Genomic DNA, 25,388 nt, shown 5'->3' with positions numbered 1-25,388 from the left:
ACATAGATAGATAGATAGATAGATAGATAGATAGATAGATAGATAGATAGATAGATAGATAGATGTCTTTCAACCGTACCTTAATGACAAATATTGGAGGAGACATGGACCAGGCAGTTGGATTTCAACTGCCTGATTCTTTTGTTCTCTGGCAGATAAATGGTGGCAGTGGCTTTCTCCCCTCTCTGTATTCAGAACATATGAACACGTAGCCGACTCTAGTATGCATGTGTTTGGTGGTATCGGGCAAGATAGCTGTCAACTGAATGTACCTTCAGCAGATAACTGCCTTATATGAATGGATACTCTCAGTGCTGAGAAAGGAAAACCCTTTGCAAGCAGGTACTTAATGGTCATTCAGTCATAAATCACCATAAAATGTAAATTCTCCAGTGCTCCACTTATACCAACTTCTTAAAAAGTCTATTGAAAGTGTTTGTGTAAACACGGTTAGTCTTAGGGGATCTGCTACTGGGGGTGCTGGACTAGACAGAACTAATAGTTCAGCTCTAACTGTCACAAAAATCTGTAGATTTCTAGATTTGCAACATCTTTAGGCAGAACAGTAAAATTCCATTACTCAGTACAAACTTTGCAAAGTTTTATGTAGAGTCTAACTGTGGAATGTGGTAAACATTAGATCAACCCTAATTAGTTGTGGTTGCTGGTAGGGCAGGCAGCGGGTCTCAGGAGATGTTACCATGGACTGGGCAGGAGAATTAACGAAATGCTAATTCCCTAAGAGAAAAAATGCTGCCTCAGATTTCCTGATAAGACATTCTGATCAGGCCGCCTCCTCAGGAATCTCTTGTTGGAAGTGAGAGATAACACATGGGCCATTATGGTGGCCTTACACATTAGATGAACGTTGGCCAAGCCAGCTGATTTTGCCAGGACTGGATGACCATCTCATGTATGGGTGTCCTTAATGTCCCTAGTCAGTAAATGTCAGAAAGAAGGATCAGACATGTTGGAATTCTCCTATGGGGAGAACAGGGAGCCATGCAAAGAGGCTTGGGTGACTGCATGTGCATCCAGCTCAGCTTGACTCTTTCTATAACTCCTATAGACTTGACTGGGAGGGAGGGTATATATATATATATATATATATATATATATATATATATATATATATATATATATATATATATATATGTTAATTGTCCATTCAGTCCGTGGTGGATGTGCCCATTTTATTTGTACAACTGAAGACCAGGTGACCTCCGTGGCCACATTGACTTTGTGGAGGCACAGAGGGGGCATTATTTCTTTGATGGGGCATATTTATTTTATAGCAGCACAGAAGGGGGCATTATTATTTTTCAGGGTCACAAAGTTGATTTCCTTACCTTGTCGAAGGGGCACATAGGGAATTTATTAGTATATGGGGCATAAAGGGGTACTATTATTGTGTGAGAGCAAAAAGGGCACTTTTAATGTGGGGGCACAAAAGAGGTATTATTGCTTGTGGCAGGCATTTTGGGGGAGTTATTGCTGTGTAGGATCACTATTACATTGTGGAACAAAAAAGGGGCACTAATACTTTATGGAGCACAAAGGGGGCACTATTACTATTGGTGGGCACTGAGGGAGCATTGACAATAGTAACAGAATGGGGATAATGTGCAGAGATGAGTTGGGGATGAAAGGGGTCTTCAAGGCATTCTGGGAAGAAAAGGAAAAGTGATCAACTCCACCAGATGAGACGTCACCTGTGATCACTGGAGGTAACTGCACTGTAACTACTATCACTGTGTAGAAGTAGTATTTGGCTCTTACATGGTGACTGCATTAATTAGACTTGTACTAGAGCTGAGCCGCTGTACCTGAACCTGCCATATTATATAAGTTGTCCTATAGATATATTGCTTCTGATACCTATAAATACACATTTTTTAAAGGAGGGGGATGCAAAACATATGTCTTGTAGCTTATACCCTTAATCTTTTAAGACTCTTGTGACACCCCTGCCTGCTAATACTGCATCAGTGGGTCACTCAAGCGACCCAGTGGAAACCTGCAGCGGACCTCGGCCATGAGGAGCAGTTGTAAGGAGAATGCTCCAAGCTGAACTCCTTTATCAGGGTCCATGAGCCTTTACCTATGCCCCTGACTATTGCCCTTATGCTCCTGGCAACATAGCTGCAAAAGGAACTCTGATTGGTCCCATGCATTTGAATAGAGCTGTGCTGCAGTACCCTACATAGCAGGGAGCCGAAGTACCACTGTGCAAGGAAAGATCAAAACCCATAAGTGAGACACCAGTTTGGAAAGAGATTGGAAAAACTGACCTAAAAAAATAAATAAAAGTGTATTTTTCCCCCCATTATTGAGCACTCCTCTTTCCCCAAGAACCATTTGATTAGTCAGATGAAAGTCCACAGAAGGGCAGGAGATAGCGGGGTTCTTTAATGCACTGTTTATATAAAAATACATTCTAAATTGGGGCTGCATGCTACTCTGCACTTCAATGTGATGAGTGCTGCTGCTGGGAAAGACTCTGTTTCCACCCCTGTCTACACCAATGAGACATTCACACACAACCCAAGGGGCATGCAATGGGCAGAAGGTTTGGCATTAATGAACTACAGAAAGGCTAGACCTGCTGTCTATGAATGAATTAACCAAGTCCTAAACATGCAGATAATTTAGTTGATGCAAACATTGATGGATACTCAATTCTCTTATCCGTTGGGAGGATCAAGTGACATTGTTGGGTCTTTGCCACCATGCGGAGTCAGGGCAGGTATACAGCGAAAAGTCATCCTGGTCCTTGAGTTAAGATGTCCATATATGTTAAATAGTTGTTGGAAGAACACTTGTTTAGCAGATAGATATCCATCCCTGTTATCCATGTGCTTCTAATAGGGTAAAGGGAATTAGCCTCTGCCAGACACATACTGTATGCCACGGTGTAGTGGCCCAGAACACCATTCTGGTCCCCTCCATAAATGTCATACATGCTTTGTCCTATGTAGATGCACTGTGCAAAGCTTGTCTCGTCATATCCAGTGTATGTGTTGCATGGCTGCGGCGCTTGAGAGGTTAACAGTAATAAACTGCATGCATGTAGATGTATCAGTTTGTCATGTCATGTGGTGTGTCAGAAGGTATAAATGTGAGTGCTTGAGAGCAGGAGAGGGCTTCCATCTTGTCTACTCAAGAGAGTCCTAACACAGAGCCACATGGAATCACCTTCAGCTTCCATGTAGGTGAAGATGGAGAAAGCGACATCCCATAGCGTTTGGAGAGTGAATGTGAATGGAGTGAGTCCCACCATCAGAGAGAGAGAGAGAGAGCCCTACAATAATTCTGTACAGTTACCAGTTCACACTACAGGCTTTTCATGTGCGGCCGTCCAGAGTTAGGATCACCGCACAGAGGTACGCGACCGAGTTACACCCACGTGCCTGCCGTGCGGTGTGTTTATTGTTTAAGCCTTCCTGTCAATAATTGTCTGCCAGAGAGTCTTTGGAGTGAACCCTACCCCCCTTCCTCCTCTGGAGTGCCCCCAGTCCAGGACCAGTGACATACAGAAAATGTGAACTGTAGGACCGTATTCATCCTGTGTATCCTCCCTGACTTCTGAGCTAGAGCCTGCTGTCGTTGAAAGTGAATTGTACCTGCATTACTTGTTGTAAGAAGTTTATTACCTAAGAAAAAGTTATACCGGGCACTAACCATTCCTGGGGACCCAAGGTACTTCACACAAGTCTCTGTGTTCTTTTCTCCACCGCGTAACATACTGGTGTGTGGGAACGGTGGAGTCATGAGTGATAAGTACTACTACTTCCCCTATCCCGTTTATTGTCATTCCCTATCATAGGGTTGTCGAAGCTGGCCTGTGATCCTACTCTGGCCTTGGCTACGTGTCAACCCTCTGGGGCCAGAGCCTGGTAAGTGCCGCTGTGACAAGCCAACACTTATCCCTCCCAGCACTTCAAATTAGCCAAGTGCCCAGGGTCATCCCTCTGGGGTGTTGCAATGGCATACCACTGCAGCCTCCATCTTAGCTCACCTGCTGTGATTGGTCCTTTGGCAGATACCGCATGCTCTCCTGTGCATAGTCCCTTGCTTCTGCACATGCACTACCTCCCCCATATTTGATGGGGATGTCCAGTTGTAAGCTATTGATGGTTTATCCTCAGGTCAGGTCATCAATAGTAGATCAGTAGGTGTCCATCACCTGGGACCCCCACCAATCAGCTGTTCACTGGGCCAGTGCTCACATGCACAGAGCTGATCTCTGCAGGATTAGATAGCTCTGTTCTTACAGTTATGGTCAGGCTTGGAATTACAGGCCAAGATCTCACTAAAACGAATGGGAACTTGGCCTGCAATATCAACTCTGAGAAAGGGCAACCTCTGCATGAAGTTTGTACATTTTCCTGTCTTTGTGTTTCTGCACTATACAAGGTGATTGTTGCTATGAATAAAGAACCCAAACAAACACAGGGAGATCATGCAAACTCCATGCAGATAACCCCCTCTTCTTCTTTTTTGGATATTAGTGAAGTTCAGGTTCAATTCAAACCAAAGTTCAGCAAACTGTCTGAAGCAAACTCTTCAAAAGTTCACTCAAAACTAGTCTTGTATGATAGAAGCAGCCACATAACTGAGACTACTTCTGTCAGTGAGAGCCCGAGGACTCCACTTCAAGAACCAAATCCCAGTTAGAGGGGTAAAGAATGAGTACTGGGGCACCCCAGTTGTGGTCCCAAGATTTCGTTCTAAGCCAAACCAGTGTGTGGCAAAGCAGATCCACATCTGCTGAAGAACACTGTAAATGCATCATGTAGAGATCCTTATGTAAAGTAGCTCCCCCAATGTATGGCGTGTCACTGATCACATGTTGGACATTGAGCTGTGTTAGTTATCTGAGCCCCTCAGCCTGGGTTGATGTGATGCATGCTCAGTAACCAATGCTTCAACAACGTATTCACCCGATCTCTGCATGCTGCTTGGAGCATCATGGGGTTTGTAGTTTTGAATGCTTCAATTAAACTATTAAAGAGGTGGTCCAAGTTAGATGTTTCCAGGAAGTTCAGACACAAAACAACAACATGATCCATGAACCAGGGATATTGGTAAAAAATAAAATGTGCAAAAATATTGCACTTTCTACATTTGCTAACACTGTACAGCAGATTATGACTTTTTTTGAGTCCTCAACTTTTTTTCCCTTATTTTTGTTTTGTTGTCAAGTTTAATTACCATATTTGCTACTTATAATTGTCCCCATGTACCGGCCTGATGAGCCCTCATAAAGTCATTAACTAGCCCTCCAGGCCATCAACTGGGTAATTCATTATTGCCATAGGACACTCTATCTTAGTGATATGAATTGCTGCAATGTCCCCTTGATGAGTGATAATAAAGGCATCAGGTCCTACCAACCTGCACATGGCTGCAGGCAGGAAGGGCGCAAACAGTAGCCGCTGCTGATAAGGGGGCCATTGATCATACTACCTCATCACTGCTCAGGTGATTGTGAGACTGGTGACAAGACATCGCTATCTATGCAAACCATCATCTCTTTATTTAACCAACTAATGGGATAACACTGCTGCCTCCTTACTCCCAACACTGTAGGGAGCCCATGTATGCGAAAGAAGACAGACTGATGAATAGGATTCCTTTGCTGAGGTTTTATAAGGGTCTGACAAGATTTTTTGACTTTTAATTTTTTCCCCCTTTTTTTGGAAACCTATAATTTTTAAACTACCGTATATACACAAGTATTAGCCGACCCGAGTATAAGCCGAGTCAAAAAGTTTTACCACAAAAAACTGATAAAACTTATTAACTCGAGTATAAGCCTAGCTATACTAGACTATATACTAGGTAAAAAAATGCAATACTCACCTCTCAGCCGCCATCTGTGTCCACAACACGATGGTCTCCCCGGCAGTACAGCAAGCTGCTTGAGAATTCTCCCTACTGTCATCTCCCTGCTCAGCTTTGAATTCCCCCGCCGTCAGCGCTGTGTAAGTAAGCGCTGTGATTGGATCGAGCGCCGGCCAATCACAGCGCTCATCTATACAGCGCTGATGGCGGGGGAATTCAAAGCTGAGCAGGAAGATGACAATGGGGAGAATTCTCAAGCAGCTTGCTGCACCGCCAGTAAGACCATTGCGCCAGGGATACAGACGTAGGCTGGGAGATGAGTATTACGTGTTTTTTGTTGTTGTTTTTTTTTTTACCTCACTGGAGTATAAGCCGAGGGGGACTTTTTCAGCATAAAAAAATGTACTGAAAAACTAGGCTTATACTCGAGTATATATGGTAATTCCTCCTCTGGCAAGGAGGTATTGGTGTTGCTAGACAAGCCCCATTTTGGTGGTCATTTCATGTATCTTGGAGACTTTCTGTAATCATCATGATAAAGGTTCAGCCTCATTATATGAAAATAGTCTAAACTATGTCAGAAAGGAATCATCAACATCCGGTCAAAGAAATACTAAGAAATACTACATCTGGAAACCTTTTAAGTCATTTTCAATCAGAATGTTATTAATATTGTAGTGTATAAATCCACGTACTTGTGAATTTTGAAACTTTTTACAAAGTTTTAGATTTACAAATCTACAAAGAAAAGTGGACAGCATGTTGGCCCAGTTGTTACCCTCTTGACTTGCAGCACTTGGGTCCCACATATGAATTTTGCCAAGCGTAACATCGGCATGAATGATCTCCCGATTTTCTCCCACATTCCAAACACATCCAGTACTGATAGGTAAATTGGCTTCCTATGAAACTGTCTCTAGTGTGAGATAAGGAAGTTAGATTGTGAGCTCCACTAGGGACAGGCACTGATTGCAATCTCTGCACATCCATGTGGAATATGTGGAACAAAGTACATCCTCTTGGAATTCTATGGTTTTACATATCAGGACATAATAAGAAACATCTGGCCCTTAGAAGGGCTTAAATTTGGGTACATGGAACCTCAGATGAACAACAACACATGACAAATTACACCATGTCATTATTTATTTTACAAAAGAATAAAACAAAATGCTGAACCAGTGTGTGAAAAATTACATACAGCCTTATTAATTCCCTTACTGCTCTTGATTATTTGATTATTAGCAAGTGTAACCATCTCTATAAAAACAGATGTTTTTGGCAGTTTGCTGGTCTGGAGTATTCAGGTGAATTTTAATGGGGGTATTCCAGGGATTCAAAGTGAAAGTTATATGCTTTATAAGGCGATAAAATGTAATTTTGTATTATATTTGTATTGAGATATGGCTTTAACTGTGCTTCCCCCTCCCCTCCCGCTTAGTTCACCATTGGTATCCAATGGTTATGATCTGTATGCTCCATTGTTTTACCGGTTAGGCATGCTCAGTGCCTTCAAATTGTGTAATGATGACACAGTTCGTACAGTTCTGAATGTGCATTTATCAGTAACTGGCAGTGGGGCATTGTGGGAGATGTCGTTTTTGCTCTCTTCGACAGCCATTTTAAATAACAGTGTGGAAAGCATGGGTGGTGCAGATCAGCAAAATAAGGTACTGGAGCTCAGTTTAATGATTTAGAGGGGCGTTTAGAATAATAGAAATAAGTAGAAACAGGGGAATTTTGAAAATGTTGTCCAGTTTTCGGAATACCTCTATAGCATAATGAAAGAGAATGTGATAAAATACTGGTGGGGAAGGCACAACACTAAGCTAGTTGAAAGCTAAAAGTCAAAGATGCGATAGTGAAAGCACTTCTTTTATTAAACAACATAGAGAACAAGCAAGTGAATACGCGTTTCGGGGTTGAACCCCTTCATCAGTTCGGCCAGATTAAACACGACAGGATACAAATGCCTGGGGGTGACACAATTCCAAAGGTTTTTGGATGTGCTAGAGATATGCTGCATAAAAGATGAGCGATGACTATCATCACTCATCGTGCACTTTAAACAGCTGCCGTTCAATAGTGAACGACGCCTGTGTTATGTGAATGGAGAGGGGCGGGGGAGCGAGAGGAGAGAAATCTCCTGCACTGTCCCTCCCCCTGCTGGCTGCTCCATGTGTGAGCCAGCTCTGCAAGCTCCCGTGCAGGAGCACGAGAGCGTGGGGATACAGGGACGAGTATTCTGACTCAATAACATGGTTGTAAGCTTATCAGTTGAGGTAACTTCTCTTGTAGTTATGAACCAGTACTCACACCAGGTATATGTTGTCAGACAGCATCCAACTCGACTGCAGAGGCATGTGAGAAGATTCCAGGGTTTATTCAGGTATCTTGTAGAATGCACATTCAGCTGTAGGTAAAAAGAATGATGATTAGCCAAAGCACAGAGTAAAAACCTAACACATAGGCTATAGACAGGAAAGTCCCTAGCGGGAGGAAAAGGAGGAGTTATGCAACACAGGGGGTTACAGAGAACCAAGAGGGACAAACTAAAGAAGGCAAACACTAGCAGATACAGTACAGGTTATACATGTCAATGAATAGAGTCAGGTAGATGAGACATGACACTCCCCGTCTGAAATCTTTAGATTTCACTGAATACTGTTTTGACATAATGTCCTTAGGCCTCATGTCCACGGGGAAAATCAGGCCCGCTACGGATTCTCCATGGAGAATCTGCAGCGGGTCCCTCCTGCCCCGCGGACATGAGGGCTGAAAATAAGAATAAATCAGAATTAACTCACCTCTCGCACGCTCCGGATCCTTCCTTCGCTGCCGCGTCATCTTCTCTGCGTCGCAGCCGGATCTTCTTTCTTCGGCCCGGCGGATGCGCAGGGTGACGTCGGTGACATTCCCCGCGCATGCGCCGGCCTGAAGCAAAATGATCCGGCCGTGACTGAGAGAAGATGGCGCCGCGGCGAAGAAACGGAGCGGGTGAGTAAAATCTGATTTTTGTCTCCCGTGGATCCGGACGGCTTCCATAGGCTTCAATAGAAGCCCGCGGGAGCCGTCCCCGCGGGAGACCCGCACGAAAATGGAGCATGGTCCAGATTTTTTCATGCTCCATTTTTTTAAAAATCACTTTCATTGACCATCCGCGGGTATTTATCTACCCGCGGGTGGTCAATGCATCCCTATGGGGCACGGATCCATGGGCAGGAGAAGAGTTAAAATCTGCTGCGGATTTTAATTCTTCTTTTGCCCGTGGACATGAGGCCTTAAAGTCCAGAAATTCTTGTTCAACCTAAAAAACAAATAAACAAACGCAACAGCAAAAATAAATGAACAAATCAACTGTTGTGGCAAAAGTGATCCACAGGTGGACTTCCTCAGGTTCTCTCAGTTGCAGTCCGCGGTGATATGCTCCCCGCCATGAGCTGTGTAGGATAATCATAGCTTCCTTAGGTGACTTCCTTCCTTGGAAGAAGAAGTACTAGTTCACTGATTAGATGGAAGAAAACTCTTACAGTGCCTCCTTTTGTCACTTTGACTTCCACTTTTCGAATTTTCCCATCGTCGCTAGGGATGACCTTTGTGACGAGACCCATGGGTCATTCGTTCCGATGAGTCTCTTTGTCTTTCAGAAGAACAAGATCACCAACCTGGAGATTGGGTTTTGGATTCTGCCACTTCTGACAACTTTGGAGGGTGTATGGATACTCCATCTTCCAACGGTGCCAGAACACATTGGAGAGATGTTGAACCTGTTTCCACTGACGTCTGTAAATGTCACTACAGTCAAAGTTGCCTGGAGGAATAGTAGCAGTCCAAATCTTCTGGGTGAGGAGTGTGGCTGGAGTAAGAATAAAAGGAGAATCAGGGTCTGAAGATACTGGAACTAGTGGTCTTGCGTTGATGATAGCAGAAACCTCAGCAAAAAGGGTGAACAATATTTCATGAGTGAGTATCGACGACTTGTGATCCATTAACACATAATCAAGTATTCTTCTTGCAACGCCAATCATGCGCTCCCAAGCTCCTCCCATATAGGATGTATGCAGAGGGTTAAACACCCAGGTACATCCATTGTTGAGCAAGAAGTTGTCTAGTTGTATTTCCTTATAGGCTCCTACGAAGTTAGTCCCACAATCGGACCTCAGCTGTTTGACTGGTCTACGAATGGAGAAGAATCTTCTAAGAGCATTGATGAAACAGGAAGAATCCATAGACTCAATCACTTCAATATGTACTGCATGAATGCTAAGACAGGTGAACAGCATAGCCCATCTTTTGCTATTTGCGGCGCCACCACGGGTCCTTCGTGTGACTACTGACCATGGACCAAAGACATCCACACCAACGTAAGTAAAAGGGGGATCGGTACTTAACCGGTCTGCTGGTAGGTTCGCCATTTGCTGTTGTTGTTGTCTACCCCTTAGCTTGTGACACTTGACACATTTATGGAGTACGGAGGAAATGCTTCTCTTCAGTCCTACAATCCATAAACCGGCTGACCTGATGGCACCTTCAGTGAACTGTCTGCCTTCGTGATGCACTCGATCATGGTGGTGTTGAATTAGCAAGGTAGCGATATAATGTCCACCTGGTATGATGATGAAGTTCTGCTCTTTATTGCATAGATCGGATTTCTCTATCCGACCGCCCATTCTGCGCAATTTGTGGTGGTCAACCACTGTGTTGAGTTTATAGAGTGCGCTGCTCTTGAGGGGACTGATGCCCTTCGAGATATTGTCTCTTATTGTGTACACTAGATGATGATTTGTTCAGCAAGTTCAAATTCTGTGACTGTAGGGTGTGCTTTACACATATGCCAACCACTACACTTTGATGATGCGTTCGTTGCAAAACACTGAGCAATGTGAATTAGTCTGCCAATGGTTTGCGCAAGAGATCTCCATGTCGAGAAACGTTCAAAGCGATGTGACTTCAGCTTCACCTTAGAAGTTACAGAAGTGTAGAGTGTAGAACTTAGGGATCTGATTTCCTTGTCAGACGCAGGGTCCACCAGATCATAGATGGCATTGGTAGATACCAAACAAGGATCTTCGTATAGAAAACTTGGAGGTGAAGACCATATGTGGTCTAGCAGATTTGATGTTGGTGCAGATCTTGTTCCCCGGTCAGATGGATTAAGTTCTGTGGGGATGTAATGCAACTGGTTAGGGGTGGAGAAACTTCTGATCCTTTCTACATGGTGTCCTACATACACGTAGAATTGTTTTATTAGGTTGTGTATATAACCGAGAGCAACCTTACTGTCTGTGTAAAAGGTGAATGAATCAAATGTGACGTCCATTTCATCCCTTATCACTTCGGCAATCTCTACTGCCTGCACAGCTGCACAGAGTTCAAGTTTTGGTATGGAATGCGCAGGTTTTGGGGTTAGTTTGGCCTTACCTAGTACAAATCCACAGTGTAGCTCATTGTTGGTTCCTGAGATCTTCAGATAGGCCACTGTGGCTATGGCTTCCATTGATGCATCAGAGAAGATGTGTATTTCCCTTTTGACAGCAGCTGAAAGAGAACTGGGAGCATAACTGCGCGGTACTTGGAGTTGTTCTAATACTTTCAAGGACCTTTTCCATTTTTCCCACCTTTGTTGTTTCTCGACAGGTAATGGAGCGTCCCAATCCATATTCTCAGTAGTAAGCTGTCTCAGAAGTATCTTGCCCTGAATAGTGATGGGGGCTATGAACCCAAGAGGATCATAAAAACTGTTCAGGACCGATAAAACTCCATGCTTGGTGAAAGGTTTGTCGCAAGTTAACACTTGAAATATAAATGTATCTTGTTAGATATTCTGGAGCAATCCTAGGCTGCGTTGTATAGGAAGAACCTCAGAGCTGAGGTCAAGGTCCCGCAAGTTGATTGCATGATGGTCAGATGGAAAGGCCTTCATTACTTCCTTGCTGTTGGAGGTAATCTTGTGAACCCTAAGGTTCGCGACAGACAGCATTTCCTTGGTTCCGGTGAGGAGATCAATCGCCTCTGCACTTGTGGGTAAGGATTTAAGTCCCTCATCTACGTAGAAGTTCTTCTCAACGAATTGACGAGCATCCGATCCGTACTTTTTCTTACCTTCTTGGGCTATCCTTCTCAGTCCAAAGATTGCTACAGCCGGTGATGGACTGTTGCCAAAGACATGTACCTTCATCCGGTAATCTATGACCTCTTTGCCGACATCATTATCCTTGTGCCATAGGAACCTGAGATAGTTTCTGTCATCTTCCTTAACGATGAAGCAATGGAACATCTGCTGGATGCCAGCCATAACCACAACAGGTTCTTGTCTGAAGCGAATTAGAACGCCCATGAGGCTGTTGTTTAGGTTAGGGCCTGTGAGGAGAAGGTTGTTGAGAGAGACACCTTCATGCTGAGCACTGGAATCGAACACAACTCTGATTTGTTCAGGCTGGCGGGGGTGATACACGCCAAAGGATGGAAGGTACCAGCATTCTTCTCCTTCCCTTACCGGTGGTGCAGGTTCCGCATGGTCTCTATCGAATACCTTCTGCATGAAGTCTGCGAAATGTTTTTCCATTACTGGTTTTCTCTCAAGAGTGCGTTTCAGAGAGGAGAATCTATTGGTAGCTTGCTGCCTATTGTTAGGTAGCTTTACTTTTGGAGAACGGAAGGGTAAGGGAGCTACCCAGCTATTGGAGTCATCTTGGGTAAATTCCCTTTCCATGACCTTGAGAAATTCAATGTCTTCTCTAGCAGGTGCCAACTTGTTGTCGTCACTTGTATTGAACACTGTTGATCCAAGACTGTCGTCCCAGAGGAAAGTGTTTGTACTGTCTTGTTGGTCATGGTGCCACTTACTGTTGGTCAGTTTCTCCTTCACCCAATAATGGTGTGGGCATGGATGAAAATAAGTACTGCGACCATTTGGCAAGATGTGTGTTTTAAATGAGGAAATCTTGGTTGGCTTTTTCATCTTGTCTATACAGACATTGCCTATGATAACCCATCCTAAGTCAAGGCACTGGGCAAATGGTGCATCATGAGGTCCATTAATTTGCTGGCGTATTTTGTGCACCCTTAGGCATCAGTCACACGGGCGCATCGGCACCCGTACACCGGCACCGATGAGCCTGTGTGACTGCAGGAAGGAGACGGACGTACCTGCAGACGGCCGTCTTTCTGCAGCGCCGGAGGAAAGAACACATGACCGGCAATGAAGCCGGTCACATGTTCTTTCCTCCAGCGCTGCAGAGAGACGGCCGTCTGCAGGTACGTCCGTCTGCTGGTGTCAGTCACAAGGGCGCATCGGCACCGGTGCCGATGCGCCCTTGTGACTGAGGCCTAAGAATGTCTCTACCCAGTAGAAGTAGGATCTCTGCGCTCTCGTCAAGGGCTGGTATTTTATTAGCTATAGCCCTTAGGTAGGGATGATGGAAAGCAGCCTCTGGTGTAGGGATCTCTCCCCTATTGGATGGTAATTGATTACATCCAACAAGTGTGGGCAAGGGTATCTCAAGATTGCCCTTAAGAGAGGCTACCACAAGTCCGCTGGCTCTTCTCCCTAAGACCTCTGTCACTCCACTACAAGTACCCAAGGTATATGGGTAAACATCTCCCTTTATGTTAAACAAAGTGAAGAGTTCTGACCTTGCAAGTGATCGGTTGCTCTGGTCATCGAGGATGATGTACACCTTCATAGTCCTTTCTGGTTGACCCTGGGGGTACACATTGACCAAGCATATCCTTGCACAGGACTGGTCACAAATGCCTTCTCCACAGACTTCTGTGCATGAAGAAGATACAGGGGTAGGACTTGCTGTTTGATCTGTGTTCTCCCCGCCATACATTGGTGGAAACTTGTAGCTGGTGCAGTACTAGGTTGAGATGGGTGAAGAGCTTGTACATGATCCTCACAACCACACTCAATGCATTTGATGGCATTTTTAGTCTTTAGCATTGTGTTCAGTAGAAGCGCAACATCTGAAACATACCCCAAACTTCTTTAGAAGCTCCTTGCGTTCTTGGAGTGGTTTCTTCCTGAAGCCGATGCACATCTTGAGGGGATGCGGCTTCTTATGGAAGGGACACAGGCGATTAGGGGTTTCAACCTTTTCATCTTGATTGCTTTTGTAACTGACTCCCTGTGAAGCTGACAAAGTAGAGGGAAAAATATCAGTCTTTTTTTTACTGACACTGGACCTCTGCGGCCTTTGTAGTCGGCACGTGAGTTGTCAGACTTGAATGGATGTGGACCGGGATTGGATTCCTCATAGGAAAAGCTTGGGTCGTTCTTGGATTCTGCAATACATAGTAACATAGTATGTAAGGCTGAATGAAGACAATGTCCATCTAGTCCAGCCTGTCTATCCTACTGTGTTGATCCAGAGGAAGTCGAAAAAACCCAAGGCCAGAAGCCAATTAGCCCTTTTGGGGGAAAAATTCCTTCCCGACTCCCTAATGGCAATCAGACTGTTCCCTGGATCAACCCCTAATAGTTCCTACCTGCCTATATACCAGGATTGACACTTAGCCTAATATTTATATCCTGTAATATCCTTCTTCTCCAGAAAGACATCAAGTCCCCTTTTAAACTCCTCTATGGATTTTGCCATTACCACTTCCTCCGGTAGAGAGTTCCACAGTCTAACTGCTCTTACAGTAAAGAATCCCCTTCTATGTTGGTGATGAAACCTACTTTCCTCTAATCGTAGCGGATGTCCTCTTGTTACCGTCGTGGTCCTGGGTGTAAACAGATCATGGCAGAGATCCTTGTATCGTCCCCTCATGTACTTATACATGGTTATTTGGTCGCCTCTTAACCTTCTTTTTTCTAGAGTAAATAGTCCCAATTTGGATAGCCTCTCTGGGTATTCCAGTCCAGTCATTCCATGTATTAGTTTAGTTGCCCTTCTTTGAACCCCTTCAAGCACTGTGACATCTTTCCTGAGCACCGGTGTCCAGAATTGTACGCAGTATTCCATGTGAGGCCTGACAAGTGCCTATATAATGTTTTTGATGAACTCACAGAAGTAGGAAAATGGAGGAAAAGAGACTTGATTTTCTTTCTTATATCTTGACCCCAGAGCGGTCCACTTCTCTTGAAGGTTGTATGGCAGCTTTGACACGATTGGGTTTACTCCACGAGCAGTATCCAGGTAACTGAGGCCAGGTAGGTGAGTGTCTCCCTTGGCCAGCTGTAGCTCTAGCAGTAAGTCACGGAGCTCTTGGAATTTCTGATTGTCTGTACCAGATATCCTTGGAAAGGCTTGCAGACGTTTGAACAGAGCATTTTCTATTGCTTCAGGACTACCATAGGTTCTCTCCAGTCTCTCCTAAGCGGCTGCAAAGCCTGCTGCTGGATTTTCAATGTGGACAGATCTGAGTCTCTTTGTTCGTTCTGTAGACTGTGGGCCAAGCCACCGGATCAGTAGATCTAATTCTTCCGAAGCAGTAATTCCGAGATCGTGAGTTGCGGTTCTGAAGGCACATTTCCAGCCTCTGTAATTCTCAGGCTGGTCATCGAACCTTATCAGTCCTGTCTTAGTGAGCTCACGACGTATCATATATCTTGATAACTCTGACATGTCGGTTTTTTCTGACTTCAGGTGTGAAATTGGTTGAGTGGTGCTGATCACATCGTTTGTGGTGTTTTGAGTGAGAGACCTAAGTACATGTGGGGCTGTCGGGGTGCTCAGCCTGAGAGCTGGTTTGAAGTCCATAGGTTTGGTGACATGTGGGTATGGAACCATGTAATTGCTAGAGGTTTGGAGAACCGCTGGTATCTTGAATTGTCCATGAATACCCGTATATTGAGCTTGCTGGGGTGCAGAGCCTTGGTGTGCCATATAGGGTGGGAGGTCGGTATGAGGAAAGAGCAGAGTTCTGTGCTGACTTTGCATGCCTGGTGCTGTAGAAGAATTTGCGGCCTGTCGTTCTGGAGAGACATCTGTTTTGTCTTGAATGTTTGCGGCAGATGGGAAATTGAAGCATTGGCTTACTACATAGTCTCTTGTACGCTCGAGAGGTTCCTTTGCATCCAGTCCGCTGAAGTCAACGCTGTCTCTTTCACTCTGACTCGTCACTTGTTCTAAAACTCTTAACATTGCTATGGCTGTAGCATGTTCATATTGTTTCTCCAGAGCCTCCATTTCCACTGTCCTATGTGCAGCTTCCATTTCCGCTTTCCTATGTGCAACTTCCACTTCTGCTTTCTTCTGCGCAAAGACGGCCTTTACCTTAGTCGCTTCCGCTTCTGCGCGTGCTTTTAGAAGCTGCTTGCTGAGGGTGGAATGCTTTGAAGACCGTGACTTAGATGTACACTTGGAGCGCCTGGTAGAGTCAGAAATGTGAGATGACACCTTCTAAAGTTGCGCAATTCTCGCTTCTGTCTTAGACTTAATGTTGCATACTAAGCCGTCTCTTTTTTACACTGAGATGTTGGAAGCCTTGCAATTCCTCTATGGAATCCTCTGTGTTTAATCTTTTCAAAGTGTTTTCGTAATCCTAGACTTTCATATTATAATGTTCATACGTTGCACAAGGTTGTTGCAGGGCTCCCTCTAGTGGTGACACATGGAGTGAAGACAGACTCTGCAGAATGTTGGAGACATGACTTAGTAATGTTTCCCACAGTTTTAAAATGTCAGAGGAAAGTTCCTGCTTGAGACTTTCAAGGTTCTCTCTAACCTTCCAGGTTGGCTTATTGGAGCGCCTGTCTCTCTCACTGGACTGCAGACTAGGGTCCATGCTAGCTTGTGCCTCAGTGTTCTTCAGCCATGATGCAGCACACAGGATGGAGGTTACACTGAGGAGAGTTATAGCTTGGTGGGAGATTATGAGCTGCAGCTGTGGTTGTATGTGGAGCTGCTGGAGGAGTCTTTACAGCAGTGTCTGGCAGGATTTATACATTCTTTTTACTATTCTGACTCAATAACATGGCTGTAAGCGTATCGGCTGAGGTAACTGCTCTTGTAGTTATGGACCAGTACTCACAGCAGGTATATGTTGTCAGACAGCATCCAACTCGACTGCAGAGGCATGTGAGAAGATTCCAGGGTTCATTTAGGTAGAAATCTTGTAGAATGCACATTCAGCAGTAGGTAAAAAGAATGATGATTAGCCAAAGCACAGAGTAGAGACTAACACGTGGGCTATAGACAGGAAACTCCTTAGCAGGAGGAAAAGGAGGGGTTATGCAATACAGGGGGGTACAGAGAACCAGAAGGTGCAAACACTTGCAGATACACTACAGGTTATACATGTCTATGAATAGAGTCAGGTAGATGAGACATGACAACGAGTTTTGGGCATCGTTTGCCCGACACTCGTCCAGTGTAAATGGGCATTTATAGAAGCAATTCTTATTGCCTATCAATCTGGGAAGGGCTATAAGGCCATTTCCAAACAATTTGGAATTCTTCATTCTACAGCGAGAAAGATTATTTATAATAACAATCTTCCCAAAAGGTGATATCATCCCAATTGCGGGCTTCAAATCATCATGATTTGCCAAGGTCAGACCATGCAATGTTCAGAGAAAGAAAAAAACAAGAACTACATCTCCGACTCTAAAGGCCTCAGCCAGCATGCTAAATGTTCAAGTTCATGAGAGTACAATTAGCAGAAGACTAAACATGTATGGCTTGTTTCGAAGCGTTGCCAGGAGAAAGCAAACATGGTAACACAGCTAAAGTTTGTAAAGTTGAATCTAAGCAAATAACAAGACTTCTGTAACAATGTCCTTTGGACAGCCGAGACCAAAGTGGAGATGTTTGACCATAACGTCCAGTACCATGTTTGGAAAAAGCCCAACAGAGCATATCAACACAAACTCCTCATACCAGATGTCAGGCATGATGGTGGGGGTAGTGGGGGAGGGGATGATTTGGACTTGTTTTGCAGTTAAAGGACCTGGGCATCTTGGAGCCATTGATTTGACCATGAACTCTTCTGCATAACAAAGTACTTTAGAGTTAAATGTGAGGCCATCTATTGAAACTAGGTCATGCAACAGGACAATGATCCCAAGCACACCAGCAAATCTACATCAGAAAGGCTGTAAAAGAAAAGAATGAAGGTGTTGCAGTGGCCAGTCAAAGTCCAGACCTCAACCCAACTGATATGCTTTGCAGAAATGCCCACAAACCTCAATGAACTAAAGCAATGTTGTAGTGAAGAGAAGACCAAAAGTCTTCCACAACGATATGAGAGACTGATAAAGTCATACAGAAAATGATTACTTCAGGTTATTGCTGCTGATTCTACAAGCTTCATGGGGTGTACTTAATTGTTCACACACTGCTGCTGCATTTTGGGCTAGTTTTAGTTAAATAAATAATGGCGTGGTGTAATTTTTCATGTGCATTTCTGCATTGCACATGATTGGCTACTATGACAAGAGCTTGAGCTTGGAATTAGCACATTACAAAGTCTGAATAGGTATGATAAACTGTGGCTCCCTGAACCTCTCCAAATCCATGCACAGCTTGATCCCTCACCTTCTCACTTCTTAATACTAATTAGTGCATTGTGATTACTAGTAGGCATTAAGAGAAGGTGGGAAATTTCACACTTGCACTGATGAGGTGGAAGTTCTTAATGTTACAAGGACAAAGCTTCTGTCTCATTAGATTTACGAACATTGTGATATTCCACCAAGGCAGGATTTACGGCACATGCCACCATTTTCCGTGTCATTTCCATTATAATTAATCTGTTAATATTTATTTTTTTAATCCACTGCTCTTGCTCTTTTTAGTATTACTCTTGATACTCCCTATAATATGTACATTAGCTATAATTTTTCAATGGTAGCTGAGCCAGACAACTCTATCATGTATCACCCTGGAGAATGGGGATATGGCTATAGGGTAGTGTTTCCCAAACTTCAGTCCTTAGGACCACCCAACAGGCCCTAGCTTGTAGATATTCTATAGAAAGGACACCTGAGCAGGTTTGAGGCGCTGGCAAATTCTTTTGTGCAATACTATGGAAATCCTGAAAACAGGACCTGTTGGAAGGGGGTGAGGACTAGAGTTTGGGAAACACTACTATAGGAGATGTAAATGAAGCATAGCATTCGCATCTCCACTCTATTTCCCGAGAGGCTCCAACAATTTCTCTACGACATAAGAAGGCACCGATATTATGGTAGGAGGTAGGCTCTGTTACAACTTGTGCATTAGACTCCAAGCATCAAGTTATGCTTATGCAGGAGATTATTAGGATCGGACACCAATAAGAGTCATCATTACAGGGTCTTTCAGGATCCATTGAAATGTAATTAATAATCATGGGGCCCACATCATCTGGGCTTCTCCATGGCCAAGTGAGCTCAAGAAATGCAAAAGTTATGATTACTATGGTTCTTCCTATTCTTGGCCTCTCAACTTTATACATTGTAGCTGTCATTATTCCTGTCCAGTATACCTTAAAGCGCTGTCAGTCAAAGGCTTGTTCCGCCTGATCCCCATATACACATACATGCTTGGCTTGGCTCTCAATAGAGGTGTCTGGTGGCAATTTAACTCCCTTGAGAATGAAGGATTGGCATGTTGAATTTTAGTATTCTAGATCCTTTTTTCTCCCAACTTCTGCCAAATAAATGTCCACTGAACTATTAAAGGAGTATTCCCAAAATAGACTTTTATCACTTACCGATAGGTGACAAAAGCCTGATTGGTGGGGGTCACAAATTCTGAGAACAGGGGTCCCATGTCCTGCTCTTTTCAGTATTGTATGCTTGCTGCACTCACCCGCAATGATATGGTGAATAGATGGGGCGATGGTCATACATGTACAACACTGCTCCATTAATTTCAATGCAGCTGATGGAAATGACCAAGTACAAGTACTTGGCCATCTCTGGCAGTGCTACTAAAAAGGAACACAGCAGTACCACACATGTGCGACCACCTTTCTATTTGATTTTTCCTTCAAGGCATGTAGTGAACCCGCAGTGAGGATAGTGAGGTACGGGACCCTTGATCTTGGATCCCCCATCAATCAGGCTTTTATCACGTATCATATGAATAGCTGATAATACCCATTTCTGGTATATTAAGTGATAACCAATTGTGGTAAACCCCTTTAATATGCATTCAAGTGTCTACCAGCATTGCCAAAATCAGTTTTCAGCCAACCTCAATCTCATATGGCCACCTTTAGTACCCCTAAACAGGGAGGCTCCATTTAGAGAGCAGATTCCCCTTTCAGATACTAGACCATACAAATCCATTTATAATTACATAAGCTCCACAAACAACAATCTATACCAGGCACCACCAATAGATATTTATTTATATTTAGTATATAGACATAGAGTGTAACTTTCTAATATGCACTCTGCACTGATGGTTGCAAATAAGCAAATATTTTTGCTTATTTTGATAATGGCTAATGAATTGATGTAGCGTTTGCAGTAAACTACAAGCCTAAATGCCATAGCTTCAGCTATTTTAGTTTATAGCATTCAGTAAGATATAGCACATTACAAGCTGTATATTCAACCAATAGCAGTATGTTAAGACTTGTGCAAACAGGAGTCCTGTAACTGCTACTTGAGCCAATTAATTAGCATTTGAAATAGAGAAAAGATGTCCTACACTTGCAAATAGATGAGAACAATGAATTTAAAGGATACATTGTTCTGCCTGGTGCCTCTCTGAAGGTGAGACCTGTCTACACCCACCCATAATACTGTCTATTGAGCTATCCAACTGGTTGCTCAGAAAAGGACACACCTATTCTTAGCTCCAGGCTGAAAGGTTTTAGGTGGTATAAAGGCAGGTCTTCTTGAATCTTCACACACCTCATCAGAAGCACTTTGAGTCTTGAAGGTGCTATAAAGAGCATGAACTCCATGCAACTTTCAGCTCATCAGACACTTCCAGCTTCAAACCCACACCAACCTCAACAGAAGACTGCCCAGGAACCTCCAGAGATCTCAATGTATTGTGAAAACTTCAGCATGCACCATCAGCAGAACCTGCAAGCATCTCAGAGGACATCCAACTATGGACTAGGGGACTATGTTCCACCAGCAAACCCCTATTTGTGGCTTGGAGGATCTGGGGTCAACAACTCATCAAGTTACCTCCATGGCAATAGTCTATCTCCATATATGCCTGCAGCATATGGATCCCAGCGCCAATTCCTACCAAATTCTTCAGGTTTTGGTGGAACAGATTTTAGCTGGTTTTCTGTTGCATCCCAGGAAGAATTGATGAAGAGGGTTCGTCCTCCATGTTCCTATTCAGCGCTTATTGCGTTGGCCATTCAAAATTCCAACGAGAAGAAACTAACCTTGAGCCAGATCTATCAGTACGTGGTGGACAACTACCCCTTTTACCAGAAGAGTAAAGCAGGATGGCAAAACTCAATCAGGCATAACTTATCGCTCAATGACTGCTTCAAGAAAGTTGCAAGAGATGAAGGTGATCCAGGTAAGGAACTTTCTGGTGAAATATACTTAATTAGTTCAACCAGATTGCAAAAGGAGTTTCAAGAAATGATTTGACTGCTAGCAATGTTGAGCGAACCAAACCAGTAGAATCCTGTTTTGGGTTCAATTTAGCTAAAAGTTTGCTTCAGCACAAACCTGAACTTAGCTTCCACTGGTTCGGTTCGATCAACACTAGACCTGAACACTGGGGTAAATTACTGTCTAAAAGCCCTGGTGAACTTCTAGTTTGGTTCAAAGTAATTTTGACCGATCCAAACGTTTTGCAGAGGTTTATAACCGGCCAAAATGAACTTTTCAAGAGTTCGCCCATTACTAACAACTAGTTAAGGTTCATATTTGCATTTTTGTGTAATATGTTACATCTTTCAGGACAACGTATTAATACAGTCACTTGGTGGTGTTATAGATCGGGGAAGAAAGGAGTTTATGCCTTTTTAAATTCTATTTTTATTTACATTTTCATTCTATTATATTTTTGAAAACTTGTTCAGCTCCTAAAGGGGCATTTCTGTCTCGGCCAAACATGGCCATAATTTGAACACCATTATGTACAAGAAAACAGCCAATGGGAGATAAGCTAACAGTTTAGTATCCCAAGCGATGCCGTTTCTGTAAATGTACTTTTAGAATGGTAAAGTGTCAAGGTATATAGGGAAAAAAAGACATAATGTACTTGATAAAATCATAAGGACGAAACGTGTCGTACGAAATAAACGGAGGTTGTATCTACTATTGGCACCAGAGGATTTACTTTCCTTAAGGAGCGCAGGTCTTTTTTTCCCTATATACCTTGACTGTTTGCACACGGATCCCCATGAGGATACGGCTGATAGAATCTGCTGGCTCTCCTTGTCCCTAGCCTGACAGGATAAAAGGAACTCTGGAGGAGGAATAATCAATCATTTATTCAAAGCTCACGTGGATATGGGGTGTTAGTGGGTCCCTATTTAGGGTCCTACTAAACACCGGGTAAGTCTACACCTTACTTATTCTGCCAAAGAGGCCATATTTACCGAATTCTCTCTGCGAGCGCTGTCCTTATATATTTTTTGTTCCATTTTGTAGAATGGTAAAGTGGAAAGGGACCTCCAGGATCATCTGGTCCAACCCCATGCTCAGTGCAGGCTTCACTAAGTCATCCTTTTTTAGACGGAATGAGCGAAAGTGAATGATAATCATTAAGTCTAAACGTACGCCAGCAACTGAATGATGAACGAGAATCGTTAGGTTCTCTATGAAAGACTGAATGATTCTTGTTAAACAAGTCAACAGGCTGCAAGAGAACGAATGAGCTAGCGGTGTCATCACTCGCTCATGCAGAACTAGAATTGGCTCATGTAAAAGAAGCCTAACTCCAGAGTTATGGAAGTAGTGCCATGCTACACTGTTTGCGTAACTCCTATTAAACTCTATGGAAGTTACAGAAACAACATGCAGTACAAAAGTTAGCTTGGCTGTTTTTATAATCCTGAGTACCCTATGCCAGCTCATACAACCGAACTGGCTAAATCTAATGATAGGAATTTCACCAATCTGACCTTTTTTGCATTTCACCTGAAGATGCTCTAAAAGTCTGAGATGGGAAAATCGCTTTAATGGCTTTATGTATGTTTTTGAAGAAAAAAAATCACCTTTAACATTTTCTACTGCTTGGCCATTTTTTGTGCCTTTTTTCTTTTCGACCTATTAGTGCATTACATTATCTTCACTTCCACTTATCCATTCTTTCTTGTATTTTTAGGAAAAGGGAACTACTGGACTCTTGATTCAAACTGCGAAAAAATGTTTGATAATGGCAATTTCCGCAGAAAGCGAAAGAGCAAATCGAATGCCAAGACTGTTAAAGATGATTCAAGCGTCAGAAAAGAGAAAGCGACCCCGGAGTCTACCCCCTCCCCACCAGCCGAGGAGACGTCAATACTGCACAATATGAAGGCTCCTTCACCTCCAGCCATTCCTTATACCCCTTGTCTCAGCAACTTCTTCAGTGGTATGGCAAGCATTGAATCAAACTCAGCAGGCAAACAAATGTCCTTGGTGAATGAACTGTCTCAGAGAAACATCACGGGCCTGAACAGCCTCAGCTCCATCCCTCCTGCGGATCTAGCCGGAGACGTACAAGACAGTAACATGTTCTACGGCATAGCCCCATATTATAACGCTTTCTCTGCAACCAACCAGAACCCACAGATCCTCCAATCACTACAATCCCAGCCCCATCACTTCTTTGGGAGATACTGAAGTGTATGGGTACATGATCTCCTGAGAAGCTCTGCAAACATTGGGTGAGGACATTACATTAAAGGGGTTGTGTGCCAAGATAGAAAGTTATGTCCTATCCATTGAATAAGGAATAACGTTCTGATTGGTGGGAGTCCGACCGCTGAACTCAGCTGTATGACTGTCACTCCATTCATGCAGGGACAATTTTCAGGACTGTTCCAGCAGTCAGACCCTCACTGATCGGAAAGTTTTCCATACAGGGTGTAATTTTTTTGTCCTGGTACAGCCCCTTTAATATCCTGCTGGTAACACCAATCATATACATTGTATTGCTACCATACATATGTTTGTCTACACCCATTGCTGTATTATTATCAGACATATATGCATATGTACATTTAAAGTATTTTATGTATATAAAAAGTTCTTTTTATTAATGTTGTTTTATTTATGAAAAATAAAGATTTGTACATTTTTTTAATAAAGTGTTTATATTTTTGGAATCATAAAGTTGTTACCGTTCACCTCAGCTTTGTTCACACTCATGTTATTCCAGCTCTGTCCGGCTGAAAACACACAGCCATGGGCGCAAATACGCTCGTCAGTACGGAGAGTAGTTGCGTATGAATGTGGGAGATTTTTTTCTCCCTCGATGGCAGTTTAAATTTCACGCCAGAGTGCAGGAGTTTGAAAAAAGAGGCGGGAAGCTAGCGGCTGCCCAATCTGCCCGCACAATGTGTTCACTACAATCTGGGAACATAGGGCTATATTTTCTCGTCCGTAGTATTCACGGTCAAGAAATCCCTGCAGTGAAAACAAAACTGCTGAACTATAATGGAGATCAGTGGTTTCGCTTTGTCCCGTTATACATCCGTGATTATCACAGCCGTATAAGGGGAGAAAAACGTGTCCATGTGTTTAAGCCCTCAGGTTTCCGTTACTTTTTACGTGAAGAATCGCCTAGTCTGCAGCGACTATTCTTCCTGGCAAACACCCAGGACCACAAGGATATGTTCACACGTGGCTGCAGATTTGCTGCAGATTTTTTGGCAGCTAAGAGATTGACAGCACAATTCACACCATTTATTGCAGATTTTGATACAGAACCACAGCAGATTTCCCCTCAGTCTCCAAGTCAAAATTTACACTAAATTGTACGGATTTTGATGAAGATTTTTTGCTGCAGAAATTCCACAACAAATCCAGCACACGTGAAGATACTTTATGTCTGGCCATTCATATTAGATAAATCCCATCAATTCCCTGCGGGTACCAGGATTGTATGAAGGAAGCCCTGTCCTTACTATGGAGATGGGTGGCGTCAGGTCTGTCTGGCAGCCATTTATCCCCTTTCTCTTTGCCAGTAAACATACATGCTTAGATAATCTGATCATACAACTTTTTAGGAAAGGTCAGAAGAAATGAAGGTTGAGAGCTGTGGCCTCTTACATATCTGGTCTCCACCAGGATGCTACCTCACGAGGCAGGATGGGAAATCAGGGAACCCACGTTCTGCAGGTAGGTGTGGGGCCCGGAGATTGGACCTGAATCTATCAACTTTTATGGCATATTCTATGTCCAAGGTGGGAATATCCTTTTAAATATTAGGTGACAACCTATGTTAAGGCCCATTTAGACACAACGTTCTAAATGTACCTATTATTCTGGTTGTCTTACCAAGTGCCTTGATGGCAAATCTACCTAGTTATGTTATGGTGATGTACATTACAATAGTGATTGAGGAACATGACTCAGGTTCACCACCCCTCAGGACCCACCTAAACAGTTCCACCTAAACACAAAGGCCTCTACGCCAGTATTACAAATGACACATGAGGGTTCTGTTACCGATTCTGCATTGGTGCCT

The 25,388-nt window shown here is 43.5% G+C and overlaps 1 protein-coding gene across 1 annotated transcript; it reads left to right on the top strand.

The window, feature by feature from the left end:
• Positions 1 to 20,686: 20,686 nt before the first annotated feature.
• On the top strand, positions 20,687 to 23,539 carry LOC136573500 (forkhead box protein I1c-like). Its single transcript, XM_066574780.1, has 2 exons — positions 20,687 to 21,278; positions 23,040 to 23,539. Exons 1-2 carry the CDS (start codon positions 20,687 to 20,689, stop codon positions 23,537 to 23,539), a joined length of 1,092 nt encoding a protein of 363 aa, XP_066430877.1.
• Positions 23,540 to 25,388: the final 1,849 nt, after the last annotated feature.

This window comes from Eleutherodactylus coqui, chromosome 7 (assembly GCF_035609145.1).
Source record: "Eleutherodactylus coqui strain aEleCoq1 chromosome 7, aEleCoq1.hap1, whole genome shotgun sequence".
NCBI classification, from domain to species: Eukaryota; Metazoa; Chordata; class Amphibia; order Anura; family Eleutherodactylidae; genus Eleutherodactylus; species Eleutherodactylus coqui.
This window is presented reverse-complemented; position numbering and strand designations above follow the sequence as displayed.